This window comes from Rhipicephalus sanguineus, chromosome 3 (assembly GCF_013339695.2).
Source record: "Rhipicephalus sanguineus isolate Rsan-2018 chromosome 3, BIME_Rsan_1.4, whole genome shotgun sequence".
Taxonomy (NCBI): Eukaryota; Metazoa; Arthropoda; class Arachnida; order Ixodida; family Ixodidae; genus Rhipicephalus; species Rhipicephalus sanguineus.
In genome coordinates this window covers 52,082,322-52,096,879 of record NC_051178.1, presented here as the reverse complement: position 1 = coordinate 52,096,879, position 14,558 = coordinate 52,082,322, and the positions used below count along the sequence as shown (strand labels likewise).

The window sequence follows — 14,558 nt, the reverse complement described above, 5'->3', positions numbered from 1 at the left end:
ATGTGCAGCATGATTTACATGACATGGTCTCTGGGCGCTCGCGGCCGTTTAAATGAAGGGATATATACGAAAACTGATATGACGAGACATTTCTGTATGACGAACATAACTGACACGTGGTAACATGAAAATCATGACATGCATGTCATGTATGACATGATTTACATGCCATGCTCATGGCGCACTCGCGGTCGTTTCGCTAGATTGATATACACCAAAATTGGTATTGTGCTATGCGAGTGCATGAAGAACATGAATAACAGGTGGTAGCATGAAAACCATGATATCCATGACATGTATGTCATGATTTATATGCCACGCTCATGGTGCATTTGCGGCCGTTTCGCTTGCATGATACACCAAAATTGGTATTGCGCGAGACGACCGTATGACGAACGTAAGTGAGAGGTGGTAACATGAAAATCATGACATGCAAGTCATGTACAACCTGATTTACATGCCACGCTCATGGTGCGCTAGCGCCCGTTTCAGCAGATTGATATACACCAAAATTGGCATTGCGCGAAGTGACTGCATGAAGAACATGAATAACAGTTGGTAAGATGAAGACCATAACATGCATGTCATGTATGTCATGACTTACATGCCACGCTAATGAGGCATTCGCGTCCGCTTCGCTAGCTTGATGTACACCAAAATTGGTATTGCGCGCAGCGACTGTATGACGAACATAAATGAGACGTGGTAACATGAAAATCATGACATGCAGGACATGTACGACATGATTTAGATGTCATGCTCATGACGCATTCGTGGCCGTTTCGCTTGCATGATATACACCAAAATTGGTATTGCGTGACGCGACTGCATGACGAACCTAAATGAGAGATGGTGACATGGAAATCATGACATGCAGGTCATGTACGACATTATTTGCAAGCCACACTCATGATACATTCGAGGCCGTTTTCCTAGCTTAATATATACCAAAATTGGTATTGCGCGACGTGACTGTATGACGAACATGAATAACAGGTGGTAACATGAAAACCGTGACATGATGTCATGTATGTCATGATTTACATGCCGCGCTCATGGTGCATTCGCGGCCGTTTCGCTAGCTTGATATACACCAAAATTGGTATTGCGCGAAGCGACTGTATGACGAACGTAAATGAAAGGTGTTAACATGAAAATCATGCCATGCATGTCATGTATGGCATGATTTACATGCTATACTCGTGGTGCACTCGCGGCCATTTCGCTCGTTTGATGTACACCAAAATTGGTATTGCGCGATGTGACTGTATGACCAACATAAATGAGAGGTCTTAACATGCGAATCATGTTATGCATGTCATGTACGGTATGATTTACATGCCACTGTCATAGTGTGCTTCCGGCCGTTTTGTTAACTGGATATATACCAAAATTGTTATGGCATGACACGAGTGCGTGATGAACATAAACGACAGGTCATGCATTGTATATACCAGAATATGCGTTTCATTGGCATGGTGTATACTAGATTCTGCATGCATGCGTGCTGGTAAACAAGCGATATATGGTGGACTAGATGCCATGACATGAATGATTTCATTTGGCTTAAAGACAAACAAGGCGATCTATGCAGCTCTTTTTTAATACTTGGTGCTTTTTAGCTGAAACACCCTGTACGTCATTCGTAGCTAGTGGAAGACTACTACGCTTGATACTGATTCCCACAACGCCTGTGATCAGCCGGAATGTTTCCACTGAGCCAAAATTATGAGAAATGGCCTCGTTCTGTGTACTTCCGTTAACAATCTACGGCTATCGCTCCGCGAAATTAATTTCCCCATCCACCAATGACCTCCGTTGCATGGTCAGATGATAGAGCTAGACAGTTAGTGCGGCTACCTGCAATAACTTATTTTCCATGTATTCGTGTCGTATATATTGACCAAAATGAACAACCACTTACTAATGGTTTATTGCTTGATAAACAGAAAACTGGTGGCACTCGACACAAAATGACGTGTCCAAGCTGTATTTTAGCGGCGATGCTGTCTACAGAGTGGTGGTTTGAAGCGTTGTGCAGATAATTACAAATATTATTCCTAAGCTAAGCAAATTCTTATGCATACCGGGGCTGGTGCTGCGTGTTATGTATTCAAGAAAATCATTCAAAATGTTATCGCTGTGGAGGAGAATGTCTTTGTCTTTACATGATTTAATAATGAAGGCGAAAAACTGGTTCACTACAATGAAGAATCAATTGACGCTACACTGAAGTCGTAATTTCAGCAGCTGGTTTCTTGTTTCAGTGGGGGGAAAATCGCTAAAACAGGACAAAATGAAAGCTGAGTGATAAATTTGGCGGTCATTAACATCTCAGGAAGACAATATTGAGATTCGTTATGGAAAATATCATTCGTTTAGCGATGCCTATTGTCACTTGCCTTTTAATACTTTCGTGAGCGCTTGTTAAGAATGTGTGCCGTAAAAGTCACGAAATGACGTCAATACATCGTGGGCAATGCTCTGCCGCTGGGAAAATGTGTCAGATTATGTGTAAGATTATCAAAATTAACTTTACGTTAATCACATGCACTGGCACTGCGCAAATAAGAATGAACAGACTGAAAAGCTTTCTATTCGGAACTGCCATGCAGCATGTCTTAAATGTAACGTTAAATAAGGCCTAGCCTATTTGTAACCAACAATTTATGCCCGCGTACAACGATCAAAAGGAATTAGTTCAGCCCCGTTTTCGCATTTTGCTGAAAGCGCTCAGTCGTTCCACGGCAAGAAATTGCAGCGAACGGAAACGTACCAATGAAGATGCCAACAACAATATTTCGTGTCCTCACTATCTAGTGGAGGTGGACGTCGAGGCACTCTACCATCGAGGCTGTGAAAGCGCCCTCACAAGCTGGACTATAAAGGAATCTGCAGCTGGCCACCGATGATGGTGAATTGTAGCGTAGCCTAATGCGTTCCAATTTATTGCGCCCAAGCTAACCGGGCGTTATAGAAAGATTTGACGTGCTCATTATATAGCGCCTGAATGGTGCAATCGCCGACATGATGGTTATGTTTACATTGACGTAGAAAAGAAGACATGGGATCCCATCCTTCCTTATTTGATCTTCGCTCCCAACTCGGTCGTGAAAGAAACAACGGATAAGGCGCCATTCAAGCTGTGCTACGGAATGAGTTCGACAACGACGCTTGAGGCCATGCTGCCGATGGTCACGACGAAGAGAATGCGCACATCGCCGCCTATCCATCAGTGCGTCGAAGATGCCAGACAATTCGCTGGTCTGCGCATCAGTAAGCAGCAGTGGTAACGCTGGAAATGTTCGATCACTCATATATAAAAAAACGACGCGTTCTGCCGACGATCAGTTTACCTACGGGTCTCGATTGTGATCGTCGCTATCCATGTACAGAGTACGTCGCTTTTACTTTGAGTTACTTAGTGATGTGCGCACAGGTTAGCCCAATAAAGAGTTTCATTCCTGCCAGCGTGACTGCCGCCTTGTTCCCTCTACTACCATGTGACAGTATCATGACTCAGCCTTCGTTGTGGGTGATCGGATTTTAAAGCACCCACGCGCTTCGCAGTGCACATGGTGTGACGCCCGCTGCAATACTACGCGTCTGCCGCGCACCGTTTATATAGCTGCACACCAGGCACTTCATCCGATAGAAAACTGCTATGATTTTTCTCAGTGCAGTTGAGCACAGTGACGTGGCTCCTGGAAGATCATCGATGGTAGGCGCCCAAGTTTTATCTTGGTGGGAACTGGAACCTGCTTTCTCACGATGCGCGAATGTTACTATGGACATGGACGGATGCAATTTCCGCCAAGGTAGACTGTTTGAACGAACCTCTAACCACTTACGCTCTAAAATGCGTTGTATTGATAACTTGAATGAATGTCTCATACGTACCCGTCGCTTATTTACTTAAAACAAGCCACACAACTCACCGTCTAAGGAAATGTATGCCATGGGAAGCACTCACGGAAGAGCTACCTATGCGACATTGTTAGTCTTTTAGTCAAGTGGTTTGAGTATGATCGGCACTTCCGGATAAATTTATTGTATGCGTTGCGCAAGCTACAATGTGATGCCTAACGGGAAGGTTATAAGCCGCCGCAGCGATGGCGCTCGCGTTCAGCAGCACACTCACTCACTTATGTGGGGAGACGTACCTCCCGGAGAGTTCACATCCGTATCACAAGGTGCCTTCGTTGACGAATTCCTCGCGCTCGAGCTACATTGCCTATAGGCGCAGAGGCTTGCTAATAAATACATTTTTTCAATTACGTTAAGAGCGCGTCGGTAGCACCACACAAGTGTAGCAAAGCGAGTAAGTGAAAACAATTATTTGTAAAAAAGAGCAAAATGTATTTGCGGGTGTGCAGGTTTCTATATGGATGGTGCAAAGGCCGGCACGGCCCGCTGGGCTTTATCCAGGAGGGTCATCTGGCTCTCACTGCCCATGCTAGCGAACGAAGCATCCCGCTGCTTAGTGTTGTAGCTTTCTGTTATGAGCACTGAATCGATATTTTGGTGCAGGAGTTCAAAACTCCACCTAATGTGGGCGATAACTTGCTTTTCGCCAAACCACGGACAAGTGCTCTCATATGGACTGGAATGTACGGTGCAAGAAATACTTTAGTGAGGGAGCGACGCGGAGGGAGCGCTTGCTGAAAAGAGGCGCATGAAGTTCTTGTTTTCCGCGTGGCGTGAGATGGCGCGCCGGACTGAGGACCGTGGCGGGCTGCTGGCAAGTTCCGCAAAGCACCTCCGGCACGTGGGCGACGGTTTCCAATTCTGAAAAACCGACGCGCGATATCGACCACGCGACGCGTCGTGTGTATGGCTCGTTTCGTCGCTCATAGCGTCGCTCGTTTGACAAATGGATGTGCTTCGCCTCAGCGACCGTATCAGTTGACCAAATCACGTGATGTCACATTGGCACATAGCAACATTTGCATGTTGCTCCTTCCTACGAGCGTTGCGAAACTGCTGCGCAACGCGGTGGCGGCGTCCGTCTGTCAACGCGCAACAGTTGCGCGTTGCTCCTTCCAACGTGCGTAGCGCAACTGTTGCGCAACATGGCGGGGTCTTTCAGCGGAGGAGTCGAATGGCCACAGGCTTTCGTCGAACACACTTTGGAATTTACGAAATGTCCTTCAATTTTTTTTTTCTGGCAGCGTGCTGGAAATAATGGCATGTAGTATATTGCGTTTGCTTGTGCAATAGCTCCAGGTTTTTTCTCCGAGATTTGGGATGAAAATTGTGGAGGAAGCCATTATACGGGGAGACACAACGTTTTTTTCCAAATAATTCCGGCGGTACACACCTTTATTTCAGTGCTGTACTCACTTATACTGGGAAAAAGGAAAAAAAGAAAGACGACGAAGAGAAAGGATCTTTTACATTATGAAGCATCGTATACATACATGCCTCTGTCTCATGCGATGCCTAGTGCTTCGACGCGCGGCATCCCCTTCGAAATAGCGCATCCCTCGCTCAGCGTCATTTTTATGCACTGCAGAAGTCAGTCTTTTTATCATCCGTAAACATGCTGTCCTTGCCTCGGAAAGCGCATCTGTGTGCATTTCTTTTCTGGGTTCACCTTCTTGGGAGCACCATCGTCGCAGGCATTTTTAATCGATCTACCATCCAGTCCGGCTGTACATGGTACATGTTATATTATTCGGTGAGTATCTTGAACAAAGTTGTGGGAGCAGTTTTTACAAGATGGCGGTCATCGCACGATTATATACTGTAAGTTCAGATATGCATTAACATGCAGGTAGTGGCAGTCCCTGACCCGCGATGCCATCAGATCGAGATGTGGTCCTCTATATTTTGGTCGATTGCAGCGTTGGTGCTATATGACATCTATGGGTGCCAAAAGTGAGCGTTCATCAAATCAGCATTCACCAGGGCCGTACAATGCTCCGTTTGTTACTACTCGTGCTAATCGGTCGCCCAGTTTGTTGCCTTCCAGCCCTGCGTGCACCGGGCACCATAGAGTTTCCTACAATTACCTAGCGGGAACTTTGGCGCTGTGATGGTTCAGCCACCATGGGAATGATGGGTAGTGCACGGATTTGCCTAATCTTCGTGCTTGCGGCTTCGAACGCACTTGTGGCTTTGTTTATTGCTGTGTCTTGGTGTTCGTTTTGGGTAAAACAATGGAGTGTTGTGAATTTCGTGACCAGATGTCAAATGGCGAGCCTAAAGAGGTTATAGTGGTGAGGTGGAATTCCTGACTTTTGCTGAACTTCGTTTTGGGACAAGGTATAGGCGACGCGGAGCCAAACGAAGCCGAAAGAACGACGTTCAGACAAATCCATGTACTACCCAGCATTCGCATGCTGGCTGAAGCGCCATGCATTGCACCTCCAATAGACACAAGCGCCACAGTTCCCTCAGTGTGTCTATAGGAAACTCTATGCCGGGCACCACGTGAAGGCGTTGTATATTGTAAGGCCTTTCCCAATATACGGGTGACCGCTCACCGCACCATTCATGACTGGAAGATGTTGCCTGAGAATCCATCAACACTAATACCGGGCCTCCAACCTTGTCGTTTTGCTCTGTCGAGATAGCCCGTTCCATGGCCTAGGGTATCTTGGTTCATCCTGCCCAATAGGATGGTGTGATGCAGGCTCGTGGGTTTTTGCATGTTGCGTCGGATACGTACCAGTGTTTGTCGACCTTTAAAACGTTCGCATAGATCGTATTGGGTTGTGTGTCATATTCTTTGTGTTTTATTTTTGTGTGGGCGAGTTCCACGGTGTCCTTTTTTTTGCATGTCGGGTTCATGTTCCTTTGGAGTAGTGAAGTGATGATATTTTATCTTATATGTTCATATAAAGTGACGCGCTCTACGTCAACGTGATGGCGTTAAAGTCGGTGCCTCTCTCTTGTGCGGAGCGCCTAACCTTCTTTTGCATGGTTCAGGCATCTTCTTTGGTTCATCAATGTGGCCGCTTGAATTTCTTCATGTGTTTCATGCTGTCCATGGGCATCTATAGCAACCCGTCGCAGTACGCTGAGGAAGGCCTAGTGCGATGTTATGTGACATCTGGTTATGGGCGTCCGGTTTGCTCATTTCAGCATTTGCGAGGTCCTGATAGGAGAGCCTGTAGGCCAGGCGGCTAACTACAAATGCTTGTATTAGCCTTAATGAGTCCTCCTCTCGGAAACCCTTTCATAAGATTTCACCATGCATGATATGTGACCATTTGAGCTACTTGCACTGCAGTGTTCACTGTTTTAATGGTACAATCGTTTTGCGGCTACAAGCGTTTGTGGTGTTGTGACTTTGGTGTATTCTGCTTTCATTGAAATACAGTGAAACCTCGGTGATACGAATCTCACGAGACCACTAAACTATTCGAATCATCCGAAATTCGTATCACCAGAAAGCACAGAAAATTACCATGCGGCAAAAGAAAGCTGGCGTACATTTTCATTTATTGTTTTTCAGGGCCGCAGCAACGTCAGGAAGAACCCTGAATGATTGTCAGTTAAGTTTTCATATGTTGGCAATCATACCAGCACTCGTAAATATACGGCCCGTACGCCCGTATTTAATTAATGAACCAGGTGCGTTGTGACCCGCGACAGCAGTAGCCCCTTCCAAATTTTAGTACGCTTTTTTTGCATGACACCGGAGTACCGCAGCGAAAGTAACAAAAGAAGCGCTTTGACGTGATGAATCAAAGGAACAAAATTACAGCACCACGGTTCTGTGTTGTAATTTTGTTATTGCGGATGTGTTAGGGATGTTTTATTGGGAGATTTACGGCCGTGCCCGCATAAGTGCGACCTCAACGGTCGCTCATGTTGACGTTGTGAGGCATGACTCCTTCGCCAAGACCGTACTAGCCTCCTTTCAGTCATCGCCCACCTTTCATGGAATGTCTGATGCACGAGGCAGGCACATGTAAACACAGTACAACGACACCAGCCCACGTCGACAAGTTAGGAAAAAAAACAAAAAAAACATGGCGCTAATGTTTGGTGTAATTTAAATGCGAATGCACACGGAGGCACATAAGAGCCTCACAGATTCACGCACACAATCTCGAAGGCCGTGACGCGCCTCTGAAGGTTTATTCTAACCGTAAGAAAAGTGTTTTTCTTACACCGTGATTCTGACGATTTGGCGGTTCGGCGCGCATGCCCACGCTTGCGTTCCCGCGCTCGCACGTGCTTAGCGCGTCTTCCGCGACAGCGCGGACAGCACCTCTTCGTACCTGGGCGTTAGCGTACGTTCGTATCAAACGTCGCCAGGTAAAAATCGGTTCGCAACAACCGTACTGCATTACATTGCAGGCCAATGGGCCTTGGCCGGGACCAACGAAAAATTCGTATTACCCCGAAATTCGTATGAGCTGTGATCGTATGACCGGGGTTTCACTGTAGACTCAGATTTGTCAGGCGCACACATCATGCTATGGGCTTGTGCGAAAGCGCCTCCGAAATCGCTGCTTCCTGCAGCGTGTAGTCTTTGTGTCTTATGAACATACTGTTTCTTTTCTCAGGTTAACAGAATCCCGCGTGGCAAAGTCTTCAGTGGCTCGAGTTCAATCAACCACGTCATCTACGCTCGAGGAAACCGCAAAGACTACGACAATTGGGTGTCTGTGTATGGCGCCGAGGGCTGGTCTTACAAAGACGTGCTGCCAGACTTCATCAGTATTGAAACATCGTACCTAGGGATCGACAACGGTAAGCGACGCACACCTGACATAATGCGCAGGTGTTAGGGCGTGTTACTATTCATTCTTCGATTAGTGCATCAACGTAGTTAGATTGCTGTCCTCTTATGATTTTATTGATATCCGTAAACGCAAAGCATGATGTACAAGACATGGTCTTGTACATCATGCTTTGTGAAAGAGTCTTGTATACGGTACACAAGACCCTTTCGGCATGGCCCAAAAGTACAATACGCCGCGTCAACAGTGCTCACCGACACCCACTTAACCCCCCCCCCCTTTTTTTTTCTCCGGTCAGCCGGTTTGCATCGCACACCGGCTGTTTTTAACTTGAGACGGCTCTGCGTCCAGCCCTACGGGACAGAATAGAGCCACGAATTTTAACAATGAGTAACCGCCGACGCATAAGTATAAGCTCTGTCGCGAAGCACTCCGCTGTCGGCGGCGGCGTGTTACTCCTCGCTCTTGATGGGCCTTAAGCAAACTTTTCCCCCTCCCGCTCTGTCTCTCTCTCTGTCACCTCCTTCCCCTCTCATTTGATGTCCATATAAACACGGAAATATGCACGAACATTTCGTCTTGACAAAGGTCAGGCTCTGACCGAAACGTCGACGTAATAAATGAAGTTTTCTTGAAGTGCCACCTCTCATACTTATAGTTATACGGCAACCAAAGGCAACCAATCCTTCAACTATATATATATATATATATATATATATATATATATATATATATATATATATATATATATATATATTACTACAAAAATATCCCGATACCAAACATAACACAGAAGATAGTTACATCGCTGCGAGCAAAAACAAAAAACAAAAAGGAAAGAAGTACGAAGGAAAAACCCAACAACCATAACACCACTATCGCCAAAAAAAATTTAAAAATTAATGACGAAATATCAGGGAAGAAATGTATACAAAATTGCTCCTTGTGTATCACCTGCATCATACAATGTACATCAGATGTCAGACAAAGAATATTATACCGACGCTGTTATTGCTATATGTTTCCATCATATAACCTACTCGGTACAATATGGATGCAGACACTGAAAGAAAAATGTAATCATACAAAACAACATGGCAGTATTTACATGACACTCTGTACGACAAACATAAATCACAGGTGGTAACTTCAAAATCATGAAATGCATAGTGTTTACGGCTGATTTGCATGTTTCGCTAGCTTGATGTACACCAAAATTGATATCTCCTGATGTGACTCTATGAAGAACGTAAATGACAGGTGGTAACGTGACGACCATAACATGCATGTCACGTACGACATCATTTACATTCCACGGTCACTGTGGACTCGCGGCCGTTTGGCTAGCTTGATAAACACCAAAAGACTGAATGTCGAACGCAAATGAGAGGTGGTAACATGGAAATCATGACATGCATGTCATGTACGGCATAAGTTACATGCCACGCTCACGGTGCGCTCGCGGACGTTTCGCTGGCTTGATATTCACCGAAATTGATATTGCGTGAAGTGACCGTACGACGAACATAAATGACAGGTCCTAACATGTGAATCGTGACATGCATGTCATGTACGGTATGATTTACAAGACACTGTCGTGGTGCGCTTCCGGCCGTTTCGTTAATTCGACATATACCAACATCGGTATGGCATCACACGAGGACGTGATGAACGTAAATTACAGGTCATGCATTGTATATACCAGAATATAGGTTTCATCAGCATGGTATACACCAGATTGTACATACATGCATATATGGCAAACATACAATGTATAGTGAACTAGATGCCATGACATGAATGACTTCATTCGCCTCAAAGGCAAACAAGACGATGCACGCAGCTCTTTCTTGGCTGCTTCGCATTATATCGATTCCCACAGTGCGTGGGATCTGCCCATTTTTTTTTCACAAGATAAAGCCATGCTTCATGAAACTACAAGTACTACTCGCAGAAGTTCAGTTCCCCAACATAGTTGCTGAACGTTTTGGATTAAACCAAACCACCAATAATTTGGCAGAAATTGTTATCTCCTAGAAACGCGACGTAAACTTGCACGTACGAACTTATGTCTCTAAGGTCAGGGCCTTTCAGGTATCGTTGTAGTCTACTAATATGGTTTCAATGCTTCACGAAATAACAAGTGACATATTTCCTTCATCCTGTTACTTATTTCTTCTAATGAAATGCCTAGTGTACTAGAAACAGAATGCGTTAAGCAATCATTTATACAACATTAGATCCATTCTGCGCTTGCCACAGTGCAACATAAGTAAACATGCGTGTAAGAAACCACCTGTTTATTTCTATGCTTTTGATGGTGAGCTTCACGTCGCCCATCGAGTGGAATAGGCGGTGTCCCTGCGGAATCTCCGCGCCTCCACGAAGCCTAGCGTGAGAACGTGCAGACTTGTTGACGCAGCAATTGTTGCGTGGTGGTCCAGGGCATCACCGCCATGTGGTACCCTTGCATGTCCTTGGATATTTGCAGCTAAACACTTTTTATGGCTAGGACATTGCGCGTCTCTTTGCGCAAAATCTCCTATCACACATATATACCACAGAAATCGGGCGAGCCCCGCTACTCACCACTGGTCCATTAAAAAACCACGTACGTTTCCGCAAGGAAAAACGTTTGACCCACTGAAAAAGGGCAAACCGCACCACTAAACCCCGGCCCAGTAAAAATTTAGAATGGACCAGAGGTGTGGCAAACACCAAATAATGTCGTGCGCGAAACGCTAAGCGCATTCAGCAAGTCAGACAAGAGGACGCGATGTATGTCGTCGCGCAACACAGAATGTATCAGAAAGGTGCGTGCTGCTCAAGATAGTGCTGAAAACATCAAGCCCACACGGCAAGCAAGATCCATGCCGTGGCAAAAAAAAAACGCACTCTGCTCAGAAGCAAACCCTTAAAGGAGCATACGCTAAATGTGAGAGGGCCTTTCTGGAGAGACATTTCGGATTCACTTGCAGGGTGTGCGATCGGTACGACATTCTGTGTAACCTCTGTGTCGTGTGCTAAACATCTACACTGGTCAATCACCTTCGCCAAGGAGGATGGCTCCTCACATTTTTTTTTCTGATTGATTTGAATTGTACGTATCGTTGAATGGCGGTGCTACGCGGTCTACGATCCGCAAAATGTAGTTTTGTCCGTTGGCCCAGTCGCCAACTTAGGCAAGCTATTTCCTTTATCCAATTCACCTGAACTAATGCATGTTATTCTTGATGTACGCTTCAAAAAGCATTATACAAAACATCGTACTACAATGTCGCTAAAGCCAGCAACACTACATACAATAACATTGTTATACCGGGTGTTCAAAATTCGCGTTTATGGTTTTGTTAAAATTAAGAACTGGGAAAAACGTGAAAACCACATTTGCAAATAAGCTATGTATCTAAGGGGACACAAAGCGAGACAATAATTTTCGCTGTCAGAGGCCCAATTAGGTAAGAATGAATAATGCACTTTGAATAATAATTACCGCAATCGGCCATGGGCCACCGGAAGTTAACAAGGAACAGCCAAGCGAAGAATGTTGGCACGAGGTTCCTTCTACTGGCTTATTTCGTATGTAGACGGCGGCTGATGCGAAATTATCTGGGCATCTGAGTGTTGAAGAGCGTTCTGAGGTGCCGGGTGTAATGGCGTTGTGCTGTACCATGTTATGTAGACTTGTGTAATGCTGCTGTACACAGACGTTTTTTGCACGTTTTTTGCTTTGTGGACGTTGCGTGGGCATACAACGGAACCTTTAGTGCGTTCCATGGGGCTTTGCAACATTGTTTGCCTCTCTGATACGTCTCAGAAGTTGTGACAAAGTTTCCTAAACAGGGTTTGTCGTGATACGGAGGCATGAAAGATAATCCAGTGTTAGCCGTGCGCGGGCGATGATAAAAATGAAGTGTGCTCGTGCATGCCGTGGTGCCGTGTGGTACGTGTGGTGGTTCTGGCTGCTTGGAGCTAAGGTCAGCTAGTTCTCGCTGGGCGACCGCTCCAGAGAACTCCAGACCAACCACTACGACGCACACTGCTGCCTGTGTTCCGGCTGCGTAAACGGTCCAGGGAGCCAGGTGAGCTGGGCAGCTAGGGTAGGAAGCCTCAATGGCTTGTATTCCGTGCTGTACGACTGGTCCAGTGAGCCACGCGGGGTAGCCGCATTGCCGAACCACGGTGGTGACCAGCCTTGCTACAGTGGCACCCATCACGGTCCTTACAGAAATCGATAGCAGTAGCTGGTGAACCACATCACAACTAACGAGTCGAGTACGATGAGGAGAAAGACACACAAGGCGTGGTGTCTCCTTATCGTACTCGTCTCGATAGTTGCTCTGTGATTCACCATGCATCACCAACTCGCTCAAATTTCCCATTACTAAGCAGTAGCTGGAGCTACTGCTTAGAAAATGGTAGCCGGCTGTACCGGCTATCATTTCAACGTGCATCGCCAACTCGCCCAAGTTTTGACGCTACTAAGCTGTAGCTGGAGTTCTTTCGCGACTACCGCGGCTGTACCGGCTACAGTGGCCGGTGTTGCAGCCTCTGCTGCGGATTAGCAGTAGGATGACGCCGTCGATGGACTTGCCATCGCCTCACGGGCAACTCACTCGTCGCAACCTAATTCGGCCTGTACGCGTCAGCGGTGACGGACCGGAGTAACACGGCGAGAGTCTATTTCATTATCGAAGAGACATTCTAGCAGCAGCCTTGCATATAATGCATGCTAACACGTCTTTATCGCGTGTATGACGTCAAGGTTGTATAGGTCTGTAATCTAGAGTGTGTTCTGTGTGCGCTCTAGAGTCGATCTGAGTGTTGAACAGCGTTCTGAGGCGTCGGATGTATTAGTAATGTGCTGCACCATGTTATGTAATGTTGTTTACTGCTGTACCAAGACATTGTTTTTTCCACGTTTTGTGTTGTGTGAAGGTTGCGTGGACGTGCAACTGGACCTTCAGTGGGCTTCCTTAATACTTTATGGCGTTTGTCCGCGTCTCTGACATGCCATAAAAGTTGTGAACAACTTTTTTTATACTGGGGGTTGTTATGATACGGAGGCAGGAAAGTTAATGCATTGTTCACCGTGCGGGGGCGATGGGGAAAATGAAGTGTGCTCGTGCGAAGCGTTCCGTGTGGTATGTGAGGTGGTTACGGCTGTTCACCGCTGAAGGCAGCTAGTTCTCGCTGTGCGAGTGGTCTACAGAACTCCAGACCAATGCTCCAACCTACACTGCCACCAAAGACCAGTGTTCCAGCTGGGCAAATGGTCCAGGGAGCCAGGAGAGCTCCGCAGCAAGTGCAAGAAGCTTCGATGGTCTGTGTGCCGGGCTGGGCGACTGGTCCAGGGAGTCAGGCGAGGCAGCGGAATTGCCAGAACTTGCGTAGCTGTCTCTGCTGCGGATGAGCAGGAAATGATAACGTGGATGGACCCACGGCGTCGTCGCGTCACCGGCAACTTACTCGTGGCGAACTACCTCGGCCTGGACGCGTCAACAACAACGGAACGGAGTAACACGGCAAGAATATTTCTTCATTGAAGAGACATTGTAGCAGCAGCCTTACAACTGCATATATTGCATGCTAACACATTGTTATGGCGTGTATAACGTCTAGCTTGCAAATGATTCTGTAATAAAGAGTTTGTAGTGTGTGCGCTCGGGAGTCGATTCAACTCCTTGCCGAGTGGTCTTGCGCCCAAACCTCACGTGCTATCACTGAGAGATTGAAGAAACAGGGACTTATGCGCCAAATTGTTGTTACATCAGAAGTTGTTTTTGTGCACTAAATCTGCGACTGATGATCATGTATTCATTGAATGCAATAACGCCATTTTTTTGGAACATCTTGTAG

The 14,558-nt window shown here is 46.2% G+C and overlaps 1 protein-coding gene across 1 annotated transcript in view; it reads left to right on the top strand.

The window, feature by feature from the left end:
- The window catches only part of LOC119386641 (oxygen-dependent choline dehydrogenase), a 53,761-nt gene that overhangs the window by 17,528 nt on the left and 21,675 nt on the right, over positions 1 to 14,558 (top strand). The window contains exon 3 of the mRNA XM_037653926.1: positions 8,523 to 8,709. Coding sequence (XP_037509854.1) covers positions 8,523 to 8,709 — 187 coding nt within the window. The remainder of the gene's footprint in view (positions 1 to 8,522; positions 8,710 to 14,558) is intronic.